The sequence below is a fragment of the Pezoporus wallicus genome, unplaced genomic scaffold, assembly GCF_028554395.1.
Source record: "Pezoporus wallicus isolate ANWC-B61680 ecotype Strahan unplaced genomic scaffold, APGP_CSIRO_Pwel_v1 contig_818, whole genome shotgun sequence".
Classification (NCBI taxonomy): Eukaryota; Metazoa; Chordata; class Aves; order Psittaciformes; family Psittacidae; genus Pezoporus; species Pezoporus wallicus.
The window spans coordinates 4,233,306-4,247,365 of NW_026636248.1; the positions used below are offsets into that span (position 1 = coordinate 4,233,306).

Here is a 14,060-nt window from a genome sequence, read left to right on the forward strand (position 1 = left end):
GCTTATTAAATTAATTGCGTTTTATATGGGAGTGGGAAGGGGTAGCGAGAAATATTAAAAACTGGAGGTGTCGCAGGCTTGAGGAGCAGCAGGCACCCTGCCTGGGGCTCCGTAGGGAGGGCAACCCCCTCACACACACACATGCCCACACCCGGTGGCATGAGTACCAGTGAGCCCCGGGGCGCACAGACGGAGCTGCGGGCTGGCAGCCGATCCCCTTGGCCCAGGGCTGTCCGGGGGACCCCCGGGCAGACCGGTGCCTGCGGGAACGAGGGAACCCCACGGAAGCAGTAAACGGTGTCGCTGCGGGGCCAAAGCTGGTGCCGCTGCAGCAGCAGCAGCGCCTCCTGCCCAGATGACGGGTGGACAGAGCCCAGCTGGAAAAGGAGTGGTCTCTCTCGCTCCCCCTCTCACTCCTCCTTTCTCTGTGCTGATTTCTCGGCCGGATTCAGGGGGGTCTGCGAGGAAAGGGGTGAGGGGGAAGAAAGGGCAAGTTTGAAGGAACTGATAGGCGGTCGCCTGTGCCTTTACGCAAGAAAAAAACATTTACGAAAGAATAACAGTGCGGAAGAGATTAGAGGGGGGCCCTTAGCTTCCTCCCCTTGCCGGATTAGGCTGCGGGATAGTCCCCAGGTGGGGGGCAGAGGAGGAAGCGGAGCGGCGCTGAGCGGAGCCTCTGCGGGCGGCGCAGGGAAGGCGGGGGCCGTGCCGGGGCTGTGCTGGTCCATCCCGCCCAGTGTCTGGCTCCGGAGGAAAGCAGAGGAGCCATTGCGCAAGGGACCGCGGGGAGGGATGCGCAGGGCGCTGCCACCGCCCCGCCGCCGCCCGCCGCTCTGAGGACGTGCCCGGAGGACAGAGGCTCCCACCGCCCCCCTGCCCCTCCGCTCTCCCCCTGTGGGGCATCCCCCGCCCCGGTACCCACCCCGCCCGGCTCCCCCCCTTCCCTCCCAGCCTCACCCCACCCTGCCCCATTCCCCTCCCTCCGTCAGATGACCACCGAGAGCGGCCAGCAGCAGCTGGAGCCCCCCGTCCCTCTCCGCTCCTGCAGCCCGGCTCTCGGAGCTCTCCAGATGAGCCGGCCGCCCTCCTCCGCCCTGGAGACCTCCACCTCCTCTTCCTCCACCTCCACCTCCTCCTCCTCCTCTTCGGCGGCGGCGGCGTCCTCCAAGAGTAAGAAGGCCAGTTCGGGGCTGCGGCGGCCCGAGAAGCCCCCTTATTCCTACATCGCCCTCATCGTCATGGCCATACAGAGCTCGCCCTCCAAGCGCCTGACCCTCAGCGAGATCTACCAGTTCCTGCAGGCCCGCTTCCCCTTCTTCCGCGGTTCCTACCAGGGCTGGAAGAACTCTGTGCGCCACAACCTCTCCCTCAATGAGTGCTTCATCAAGCTGCCCAAGGGCCTGGGCCGACCGGGCAAGGGCCACTACTGGACCATTGACCCGGCCAGCGAATTCATGTTCGAGGAGGGTTCCTTCCGACGACGGCCCCGCGGCTTCAGGAGGAAATGCCAGGCGCTGAAGCCCATGTACCGCATGATGAACGGGTTGGGCTTCGGCGCCTCCATCCTCCCTCAGGGCTTCGATTTCCAGGCGCCCCCCGCCTCCCTCGCCTGTCACTCCAACGGCTACAACCTCGACATGATGCCCAACGCCATGGCCAGTGGCTATGAGGGACTCAGCGGCGGCCACCACGTCCCGCACATGTCGCCCAACCCTGGCTCGACCTACATGGCCAGCTGCCCTGTGACTGCCAACGGGGACTATGGCCCCGACAGCAGCAGCAGCCCCGTGCCCTCCTCGCCGGCCATGGCGAGTGCCATCGAGTGCCACTCGCCCTACACGAGCCCTTCGGCTCACTGGACAACCTCGGGGGCCTCGCCCTACATAAAGCAGCAGGGCCTCCCCGCCGCCAACGCCGCCTCCTCCGGCATCCACTCCAGCGTGCCCTCCTACTCTCTGGAGCAGGGTTACCTGCACCAGAGTCCCCGCGACGACCTCTCAGGTAGGGACCTGGGGGGCCCGGGGGGGGGAGGCGGCTGGGAGCGCGGCGCCGGAGGTGGGTTTCACCGGCGGCGAGGGTTTGGTGTGGGGAACCCCCGACCTTCTGCGGCTTAAGAAAAAAGAGGGGCATTGTCTGCAAGGGGGAGAAAAATACGCGTGGGTTGGAGCTGCTCTGCTTCGGGAAAGGGGAGCTGACTGGGAGGGCTGTGGATACGGCTGCGAGCAACCCTCCTTCTTGCCCAGTGCCACTGAGGAGCGCTCCGAGGAAAGCCCGGCTCCATCCCGTCACCGTCCCGGCTCCCTCGCGGCTGGCACGTCCCCCCCCCGGAGCCGGCGACATGTGCACGGCAGCAGAACCGGGGCGGCCCAGCTAATCCGGGCTGCGGCTTTTTTTAGCGGGTAGCGCCGCCAGGCATTGCCGCTGCTTCGGTAAATCGCAGTCCGCGGAGCCGCGGAGAGGTAGTAATCAAAAGAAGGCGTTAAATATTATCCCCTAAACCCTGCGGGGGAACGAAAAAGAAAAAAAAAAACAAAAGGGGGGGGGGAATAAAAAAAGAGAACAAACCCCGCCGCTTATCTTGAAAAATGCGAGAGATTAAAGCAGATCCAGTGTATTTCTGCAACTGGAGGGAAAGAGTTTTCTGGTCTCTGTCTCACACCCCCACACCCCCCGGCCGGTGATCACAGACAATGTCTGCTCAGAAAAGTCCGAGCACAAAAATGGGTAAAAGATGTTGGGCTCTTAAGGGGAAATTTTCCAAATAGCCCTTTTAAACGTGGGTCCCGGAGGTTAAGCAAACAAAGACAGTCTGGGCTGGACCACACCGAAGAGGATTTTAGCCTGACTTAACCCCTATGAGAGCGGGGTCTTGTTCAATTTTATGGGAATTTCAACAAGTAACAAATACAGGCGACCTTCAGCTCTGGGTCCCCTCCCGCCCCCTCCTCGGGTGCCTGTCAATCACTCTGCTGTCCTTCGGTGAGCTCTGCAGCCTGCCCCGGCCTCCCCACAGCCGGGGAAGCTGCTCTGCCATCGCCGCAGAAGGGACTCGGGGTGTCGGATGAGAGCCAGCGGCTGCGAGAAATAACCGCAAACCTTAAATATCCTGGTGTGGTCCAGGGGAGAGGCGGCTGCGAAGCGGTCGCCGCCTGACCGGCATTTTGGGGCGGGCGGGTGCGAGGAAGATGGGCCTCGCCAGCTGGGCTCCCCCGTGCCCTCGGGGATCTGTTGCTGGGGTTTAAACCCACTTTTCGGAGATCTAGGTCCTCGTTTTGAGGGCCGGGGCTAGAGGCCAGCGGGTCACAGGGGCACCCGTCCCCCAGTGAAATACCCACCTTTGCCGTTAGGGATTTCTGCTTTGTTTTGTTGTTGTTATTTGGTGGTTTTGTGGTTTTTTTATTTATTTATTTAATTATTTGCTATTATTTTATTTCCTTTTCCTTCTTTCGGATTTTCTTCTTCCCCTGTTTTACCCAGTGCGGCCCCCATGGGGCCACGCATGGTGCGGGAGTGGGACTCGCCCGGGGAGTGGTGCTGGGAGGTGGTTGCCCCATCCTACTGCTAGGAGCCCGAGGTGGGAAAGGCCATTCCTACGAGAGAAATTTTCATCCCAAGAGCACAGGGGGAGAGAGCAAGGGCTCTGATCCCCGCGGAACCTCCACCACAGCTTCCGAAGCTGGGGCTGTTTAAGTCCGAATTGTTTCTGTTCAAGGACGGATAGACATGCAGACAGATCGATGGACGCTTTCTTAATGCCGACGACGAGCGTCCGTTTCCATCGGTCTCATGTAATGCCACTACTTTGTAAAACGGCGTTTCGCCGCTTGTTTTCTATGGCTTCAGGATCCGGGCCCACGACTTTAGTGGAAGCCGTCCACATTCCTTGATTAACAGAAAGAAAAACCCGAAGCCTTTATTCTTTTGCGTGGATCCATGCCATGTAAAATCTCTGTGGCGCAAACGTTTTAGTAGAGTGAAGGGAGATGGGGAAAACCGATCCGAGCTCGTTCATTCGTATTTGTTACCAGCAGTATTCTTTCTTCTCCTCTCCCCACGAAAGCAGTAGCAAGGGAATTTTGCCTTTCCCTTTCTCTTAGTTAATTCAAGGTAAATTCGGTGGCAATTGCTGCTGATCGGTCAATAATTCTCTAGTCAAGACAGCGACAGGGCTGACTTCAAACCTTGAATTTGCATCAGACCCAAGCATAAGAGAGGAAAAAATTGGAAACAGGAGGGTCGGTTCTGCTAAAAGGATTTTGAAGCTGGGGGGTGGGGGGGAGAGACGGATTTTTTTCGCACGCTATTAAATCCTGGTAAATGATTGAATCAGGATTGTAATAAAGTGCCCCGGTTTATGGTGAGCATACCAGGAGGGTTATTAGAAAGCCGAGGAAATCCAGCGAAATAATCACTTTTATAAAGTGAGCTCTGCGGGGTGAAGGAGGGGACAGTGCCGGAGGAGTCGGGCTCAGAGAGCCGCCGGCCGCCGCCGCCGAAGGGCTCCCCATGCCGGGAAGGGAAAACCGGGATGGCTCCTTCTTTTTATATTCTCTTTTTCATTTTCCCACTCTCCTCACTCTCCTATTTTTCTTTTGATCTTCCCACCACCCCCTTTCTCTCTTTCTTTTTTTTTTTTCTTTTTTTTTTTTCCCCTTTGACCTCGGTTAGATCTGACAAGATCCCGCTAGCCGAGTTTGACATCCACACGCCAACCCAAATCCGTCTCTGGCCCTATCTACTCTGCGGGCCTTGATCAAGCAGTGCTCCCCTCCCGCCGAATCCAGCAGGAGCCCTGCTAGACTAAAGATCCTAGTACAGCCCTACAGCGCTGTCTGAGGAAAAGCTCTCCCACGAGACCCTCGAACCTCGTCCCCTGAAGGCTGTGGTGGGAAATGAAAATGGGGGTGTGCAGGGTCGGTGCCAGGGGTGTACTTCGCTTGTTGATGATGAACCGTAGGGTGTCTTCGGTCTACATCTTACGTTTAAGACACGAGAATAGGCGTGCGCTCTCATACACACACACACACATAAATAAATACAGTCTCAACACACAGGCGGATTGTGTTTAGAATTCAACCTGTAGCCATTCAAGTCAGAAGTAAAAACCTCCCAGGAACGGGATGGGGAGGAGGAAGAGTGAGCAAAGACGGGAACCAGGTTCAAATGACTGCGACGCATCCAGAAAACCACGCAATTGGCATCGCCTCCTCACACGCACACGCTCTCACACTTCACCTTATGCCGCGGCTGACCTGACTGTGCCCGCAGGCAGAGGAGCCGAGCACCAGAAGTGCCTGTGCCCCCGTGGGAGGGAGGGAAGGATGCATGGTGGGATGCTCCGAGACAGGGTGAGCCCGGGAAGAAGCAGTGCATCCGGCGGTGGGCATCCATCTCCGCTGCCGCCTTTCGCTTCTCGTCCCGCCGTTGCGCGGTTGTGCGGCTCCGAACCTCCCCGTGGAGCAGGCATAGGGGGGTCATATGGGCGGTGTGTGTCTTCGCGGGATCCGAGTCCTCTCCCTGCGTGGGGAGATGGGACCCGCCGCTCTTCCCCCCCTGCAAGCGTGGCAGGCTTTGCCCCGGGGAGACCCCCGTCGGCTGCTAGGGAAGCCAGAGAGGAGCTCCCAGACCTCACGGTGGGGAGCGTGGGCAGGGGGAAAGGAAGCAGTGTGTGAGCCCTGCTGCAAGCACCCGCTGCTCCCTGCAGGTGATGGGAAAGGGCTGCTCCCCCCGAGTAGAACCACGCGACTTCAGAGCATCTCTTCTTATTTCTTTCTCTTGCAGTGGGATTGCCTCGCTACCAGCATCACCCTTCCCCCGTGTGTGACCGGAAAGATTTTGTTCTCAATTTTAATGGTATTTCTTCGTTTCACCCTTCCGCTAGTGGATCTTATTACCACCATCACCACCATCAAAGCGTCTGTCAGGACATCAAGCCCTGCGTGATGTGAAGGCGGCGCCCCAACAGAGACAATTAGGTGGCATTGAACAGAGCCGACGTATAGACGGACCCACGCAGATTAAATATAATGTGCACTCTGATAGCATTGATAGTACACGAGTCACTTAGCAGAATTACCAAAGGAAGTGGTGTTTTTGGTCCCCCTCTATCCCTTGAAGGACACGTACAGCCGATATAATTCTCCAAAGCTCTTCCTAAAAGAAAAATGCCTTCTGTGGTGTGTTGGGTATGGTGGGTTATAAGTGTCCTTATGCCAAGTCTGACCACTTTAATCAAAACCCACCTTTCTGTGACCTCCTAAAGAATCGAGCTTTGGGAAAGGGACAGTTCAATATATTTTTATAGGGGAAAGTGCCTTTGAACAGGAAAAATAAGTCTCCCAGCTCAGCATCTGTGAGGACTCCCAATTCTATTGCTGCTTTAGCAGGAATTTTACTTCTTTATTTTTGTCTCTCCCTGAACCCCACCAAGGACACTTTGTGTGGACTTCATCACCGACCAATCGATATTATTAAAACAGTATTGTTTAGCCCTTTCGTGTATAGACTTTACGAAAACTTCTTTTTTTTTTTTTCCCAGTATTGCAGCAATACAATGTGTTGTTTTTTTATTTTTACAAAAATTGTTTTCTACCACAATATTTTTTAAAAAAGTATTTTAAATAAATCTCGTGTATACTCACACACTATTGCTTTAAAAGGAGAATATATTTGCACTTATGTATACTTTTACAGTTTGCCAAAATATTTTGATGTATAAATTTTTTTTTTCCAATAAAATGTATATAAACGACCATGCACCGGACAAGCACTTATTTTTCTCTCTGCTCCTTCTGAGTAAAATCTTTCACCCCAGCATCTGAGATCGTTAAAGCTGCAGCCTCAAATCCTCCAGCCGCTGGAAGGGGAAGAGAGGAGCGAACGATTGACCCAAAGAGGCCAGTGCAGTGATCTCTGGGCTGCACCTCCCGCTCTCACCCATTTCCCACCCTGCTTTCTCCCGCTGCTGGTGTAGGCTGAAATAACGGGGGCTCCTCCTCCCTTCGAGGGTCCCCCGAGCCCGAAGCGCTCTCCCCGCTCTTTAGGGTTGGCTCCTGGTGTCCCCATGTCTCCGTGTCCGGCACCGCCGGATCCCTCTGTGCCCCGACGGGGCTTAGTCAGGTGCGTGGGGCAGGAGCCCCTGTGCAGCGCGCAGGGAGGGCAGGTCATGGGTGAGCGGCGAGAGAGTTCAGACAAAACCGTGGCTTGATAAGGACAGGGGAGAAGCACCGGGAATGCCGTGGCAAGGGAAAGAGGCGGAGGTGAAGAAAAAGAAAAGAATTAATAAGAAACAAAATAAAATAACAAAGGGCCCCGAAAGCAACCCAGGCAAAACAATCTCTGACCCCGAGATGCCGCCGGCTGTGCCCCACGCTGCCGAGCTCTGGCAGCTTCTTCCCCTCCTATCCTGAAGAGTCCACGGGCAGGCCTGCCCCACGGCCGGTGGATACCCACTGAACCCATCCGGCACGTCCCGCCTTGGCCAGGTTGGCAATGGCCAGGGCCTGGTAACTGCCATGCGTGGCCCCGTCCGCGGGCGCAGCTCTTCGCCACCCCCCGCGCAGCCCGTCCCTTCTCATGGAGGGGATGGAGGTTCCCCGGTATCCCAATGAGCCCCTCAAGCTGGGGCTGCCCCGCCACGCTGGATTGACTGCCCTCAGGCCTGCGCCCAGACCCTGGAAAGGGAGAGAGTTTCATCAGAATGTTGCATGTATACACAGACATATAAAAGCAATCATACACACAGAGATATAAAATCATATCTATGTAATTATACATAGAGATAAAACTCTGCATCCTTTAAAATACACATTTATGCTCGAACATGCCCTTTTCTTCCCTGAGCTTCTCAGGGCCTGTGATAAATTATAAAGTCAGTCTCAGAGTTTGCTCCGACCACAGTGCTGTGTTTACATTCTTTCCGAGGCAAGCCTGCATGGTCGTAATTTATATCCTAAACACTAGAACGTAACTTGTTTACACAGGAATGACAGGACCTCAAAGAGAAAAAAACTGCCTCTGGCCTCCCCTCGCCCGGCCCGGCGGCGGCGGCGGGGCGCCAGTGCCCTCCAGCGGCCCCGGCCTGCTAGCGCCGGCCCCGGGGCCGGCGCTGCGATTTGCACTTTATTATTTCCCCCCGCTTCTGAATGCCATTATACCCCAGAAAACGGGAGTAACGCTCACACTTGCCGTTCTCCTGAGAAAGCGGAAGGACCTGATAGGGCATCCTTCAGTTCTGGGCTTCTGTCTTCTCCCGTAACAATTTAAGACTATTAAGCTTTCCTTTCCCCCTTTCAAGCTTCTCAAACAAAGGGTTTTTCAGAAGCAGTGCTCTTTAGACACCAGTATGTTTCTGGGTGCTGTCAGTAAAATGAACCCAGCTCTTTCTTTTGAATTTAAGGGTGACTTGCAAATGACAGGGGCGAAAAAAAGTGGCCAGATTTTTAAGTTAATTTGATCTGATTTTGTTTTGATATTTGATTTTATTGCAGTACCTTCCACCCTAGGAATTCAGCTCTTGTTTAGTCTAAAGACTCTAAGGGCTGCAGAGCCAGTGGGAATCAAGAGTAAGAGCTATGCCACTGCAAGGACAAGGTATTTATGTTTTAGCCATACAGTTAAAAGTTCTTTGCATCTCTTTGCATCTTTCAGTGAACATGCTCAAATACTTCACATGTTGGAAAAAGCCCCCAACCCTCTTTGTTAGAGATCCAGCACGTTGAGACTTCTAATCAAAGCGTTAGTGATGCAGTGCTCACCTCTGAGACTCCGAAAGACTTACAGCATCAGAGAAAGCTGAAATTTCTGTCTTTAAAACAGAACTAGAAATCTATGTGTATATATTTATTCAGATCGTTGTGGACGAGCTAAGGAGGATATACCTGAAGTTGTGCGTGCATTTGCTAGTCATGCTGTAGGAAAACCTGTAGTTGCTGTGTTAAAATGAGCATCAGTTGGTACAAAACATGTGAAGGGCTGTGTCTCTGCAGATTTCTTAGTCACTGCTCTTTTCTATGAGAACAGTATCTTTTCTTCTTTATCATTTGTTTTCTTTTGCCTACTGACATGTCACTGACTGCTTTGTCCTCTATGTGTGGATTGCAAGATGCTTAATTGAAAGCTTTTTTTTTTTTAATTTAGTAGTGCTATAGCCCAAGCAGCACCTAAAGACAGTCATGCAATTCCACTGAGTCTCAAAATCTCATCATCTCTGACTTGCACCTAGGGCTTCAGCCTGTACAATCACTCTGTACTTAGAGGTGAGCACAAAAGAAGGTAAGAGCAGATAGCTTCCAGGAACACTTCTGGTCTATTCCAATGAAAAGCTCATGTATCCAAAAAGCTGCATGAGTTTTTCCGACAAAATCAATTGTTCTAATGGATTACTAATGCGTCTCCCGCAAACCTTGCCTCACTAATGACCTCAGACTGCCACAGCTATGAGAAATCTACAATTAAATTACAAATAATTAGTCATCTAGACTGATGGCGTAGCTCACATTTGGTGAGGCGCTAAGGCAAATGGATTGAATGTAGACTAATCCAAACATTTCCATTATTAGAGCACACTAGGCAGAGTTTCCGCAGGATGGGAATGAAATCACGCTGGAGTGCCTCAAACAGTTTGCGTGTGATCCACTATAATCTTACATATATATTTTCTCCATTCTCTGGTTTCATCACAGTCTTACTGCTTCAGTGGAGGGATTTTGCTTGTGAGGGTGTTTATATTACACAGAAAAAAACCACTCAGCCACTCCAAAGCTAGGATCATTTGAACAATCAATACAACATTGTCAAAATTAGCCAAATGTGGAGATACCTTATGTGGGATGTTGAATTTCTAGCTGGTAGCTGACCAAAGCATTCTTTAAAACAGTCAGTTTATCAACACCATTAAATCCCCTTGCCCATTATTCTATTAAGACCAGCACCAGGTTAATATCCTGCTGTGTTCTGGCTCAGCTGGCAAAGTACTTTTAGCCAACACAGTATTTTCAGTTTACTGTGAGAGTTTTACCCTGCTTTGGAGGCAAAGAAAAGGAAAGATTTAAATAATTTTTTTACTCAATAACAATAAACTTGGTTTTGTTGCACAAGAAAGTTTTGCTTATAACAAATGCATGAGGTAGTATTTAAATAAGCCTGTTCAATAAAATGCTAGGTATGTCACTTAGGGCCCGAGAAAGCAAGGTGCTGGTTTCGATTATAATTTTAATATACCCGAGCCTGTCAGTGCTCCCATTAAAGTCAATGGGATTATGCACATGCTTAAGGTTAAAAGTGCTCTGCTGAAGAAGGATGATGGAACTAAAATGAAACACTACAGGTTCCTCCGATGTGCTGCAGCTGAGGTCTGTATAAGAACTGGAGTAGAATATACCTGATTCATATACAGGATGAAAATTAATTCAAAACACACTTCAGCTTTGAATAGAGATGTATTTTACAAAACCTGCTGGCATTAATCTGCATGAAATACTGCCTTAGCTAATAAGAACACCCGGACTTTATTTATATATTGAGCCATTTGATAGATACAAATGAAGAAAGAGGTAAATAGAAGCCAACATATTTTTGAATAAAAGCCCAGAGGTTCTCTCTGAGTTCAATGATCTTTGTGTCTAGATTATAAAGAATTCAGAGCAGCTTCGTGTGACTTGCCAACTACTGAATAGAGCTCCAAAACATCTGTAAAATTAAACAACTTCAAGCCTCCTTTTTATGCTTGTTTTCATCCAATAATGACTTATAGAACTCTATTGGCTTCTCCATTGGTCATTTCTAAAAAGAGAGATGCTGGGAAGAGAAGAAGGTTTTAAAATTTTTTGGGATACTAATACCAAACTGCAGCTGGAATTAAAGGTATTTTAACAGTGGATTTAGATTTATTTAGGAGATTATGGAGAAATGTTAACTGCATTACATTGGTTATTTCAACCATCGCAAAATGAATTTGCAGCATTGTGCAAAGAACCATGAAGCTCACAGGCAATTTGATGTTTTCAGGGTAATTAAAAGAGACTGAGCTGCTTTTGAGGAACTGATAAAGGACAGATTTCCTGGACTAGATCCCCACTTGTAACATTTTACTTGCAGCAGAGTTGCAGTCCATTAATTTTCACTGTCCAAATATAGGTAGCATTAGTTTAAAAAGAAGTTTTATAACTGATTTAGCTGAGCTACTGAACTCCTTTATGTACACAAACTTATCTCATTTTCAGAGACCCTCTTTGGATTGGTTTATACCTGTCCTGATTAACATATACCAAACACATTTTACTCAATGAAAAATCTGTCCATTTTATTTTTGTATCAGTTCAAACTAGTTTAAAATTACTCTCTGAAACTGGGTTTCATGCACAACAGTTTTCCAATACGATGAAAGGTGTGATTTAGTTCAAACTACGTAACTGGTGTTTATGGACACTCCATCACTGTAATCCCTAGTTTATACACATACAGCTGCAAGCTGTACCAATACGACTAACTTTAAAGTGGTATCAGCTCCCCAAAGCTGACTGAAACTAAACAGGGCAGTGTCTGGGACTAGGCAATCCTTATGTTAAAGGGCTGCAGCTTTTTCCTGTGAGACAGCTGAATGTTAGAAACTGTATCCAAAGCATGATGGAGGCTCCCGGACAATTTTACTTGTGGAATTAACGCTTTAAAATCAGGCCTTGGGCCTTCTTGCATTCATGATTTTTCATCTGGAGGTTTCTCTGCCAGAGATTTGTTTACCACTGGTGGCTTGTAGAGCATTTGCTGGTGGCTTAGAGACAACTATTTGGTTACAGGACAGTGCCTCTCATCCTTTGTGGTGGAGAGAATATGAACAAGCAGGAGGGGGAAGATGCAGTGAAGATTAGAGTCAGCAGCATGATTCACTCTCTTAAAACAGGAATAAAATACCTTCATCATTAAAATTGCCAAAACACAGAAATGTTTCCAGCCTCTGCCACATCTCCTTTGGCATGTGGTAGTCTTAGTGCTGGTAAGGTTAGATGACCACTAATGAAGGGAGAGCAGAGTTGTTCACCTGGGAGGACAAGGAGCACCAGAAAAGCACTGGAGGAAGTATACTTTGATCTCAGGTGACTTAACAGGCAGAGCTGTAATAGAAAAGGTACAGATACTGGGGAGTGATGTGAATACTATCAAGTCAAGGTAATCATTAATAAAAGAGGTGCACAAATAAGGTTAACTTCTGCAGCAACATGGGAAAGCTCCACTATATAACTATGAAAGGCAGAATGATAAGGTCCTTTAAAAACAGGCATCAAGTTCTGCTCCTCATATAATGCACTAAATCCTGTTTTCACACGAGAAGATCCCCTCACTGTAGTGCACCCCTTTTTCCCTTCTGAGGCAGAAACAGAGATGCGCTGCAATGATTTACAAATACCCATGCTGATATGGGAACTGGGACACTTGAATACATTAATATATTGGTTTTGCTTAGTGCGAAGCAGCAAGAAGCGAACAGGAAAAAAGCAATAGCCCAAGATAAGCGACCTCCAGTAAATCAAGCAGAGGCTTGTCCCAGGACTGCAGAGGAGCAAGGGGTAGGAGGAATCTGGCTTGACTACCCATTGAAAGTGTCCAAAATAGTCTGAACAAGCACAACCAGGGTGCAGGACGGCCAAGTTACTCAGCAGCTCGGAGGCTCTGTCAAGAAAGCAGTAGGAGCTGTTTAGGGAAACCTGTCTGACACAGAGGCATGTGTGAAGCAGCCAAGCCTTGCTACAGCAGTAGGCAGTGTAGAGACATGTGCACAGCTGTAGTTTTTCAAATATCTTTTATTTCTAGAAGCATTACATTATCTTTTCCATGAAAATCAATGAACAGCCTGGATTCCAGAAGACTATGCTATCCCTGGTTACTTGCAACTCCCCCAAAGACGGCAAATGCCCAGCCCTGCAGACACCCTGGGAAGTGCAGCTGGCCCACTGCATGTCACAGCAGCCTCCAGTGAGAGAAGCCTCATCTTCCACCCAAGGTAGAAAGACCACAGCTCTGTGCTTGCCCACAGCAAGACCATAACTAGGACAAAGATGGACCTCAGCTGGAGCAGCTGATGACTGATGTCACTGTGTTTGTGAAAGTAACAGCAATGAATATTCTGGAAGGTGATGACAGCAGTAAAAGCCTAATCTGGCTAAGAGAGTGTGGAGTGATATTCTGCCACCATGTGTTAGCCTTAGAAGTCTGATATTTTCAGTCTTCTTTTATTGTCCTCTCTCACCTTTCCGTGACTGTCGATTACCCCGGAAGATTTCTCCCTGCCAAGTGAGTTTTCTTTCAATCCTGGGCTACAAGCCTTACTCCCATATTACTTCAGACAATGGCCTTTGTTACCAAAATGATGAGGGCAAGGAATAGCTGTGAATGATTCATACATCACTGTTTCTGTTAGAATATTACAACACCAGATATGCAGATCTCAGAAAACCCTTGACATTTCCTCTACATTTTCTCATGATTTCCTCCTTATTGTTATAGATGAATTGCTTGCACTGCAGGGCTACTATAGGACCAGGGTTTAAAGATATCCTTTGGCAAAAGGATATCTTTGGTAAATCCAAAGAAAAAAACTGGGATTCCTGAAGTTTTTTTCTTTTACTGCAGCCTGCTGAGTCTCTCCTCCATGTTCCTGCTCTCTAAAGGAAATACCAGGAACTCTCCTATTCAGTTTCTGAAGGAAGAGGTCAAAAGAGAAGACAGCTAGAATATATGGGGGCAGACTCAGTAACTCACCAGATCAGACCTGAGGGAGGCACAGGGAAAAGCAAAAGAAGGACAAACCTGATATTTAGCCCAGCAGATATGGGCAAGTTTTTCTATCAGCCAGTAGTACTATGTTTGATTAGCTCCTTCTTGGCCCCGTACTTCAGCCTCAAAGGGAGATGTGATCAAAAGGCCATGCTCTCATTGAGTAGAAAAGCATCTGCAGTAAGCAGCTGACATACTCCTGTACATCTCAGGAGTACCTTATCTTTCTATCCAGCCCACCATTGCCCTTCACCCTGGGGCTGGCTGCTTCCCCAGGGATGGCTCAAAAA

General features: G+C 49.7%; 1 protein-coding gene across 1 annotated transcript; it reads left to right on the plus strand.

Annotated features, from left to right (window-relative positions):
• The first annotated feature begins 642 nt into the window (after nucleotides 1-642).
• FOXF2 (forkhead box F2) lies at nucleotides 643-6,754 on the plus strand. The gene is made up of 2 exons (XM_057399359.1): nucleotides 643-2,001; nucleotides 5,782-6,754. The coding sequence occupies exons 1-2, from the start codon at nucleotides 990-992 to the stop codon at nucleotides 5,946-5,948; spliced, it is 1,179 nt and encodes a 392-aa protein (XP_057255342.1). The 5' UTR covers nucleotides 643-989; the 3' UTR covers nucleotides 5,949-6,754.
• The last annotated feature ends 7,306 nt before the right edge of the window (nucleotides 6,755-14,060 follow it).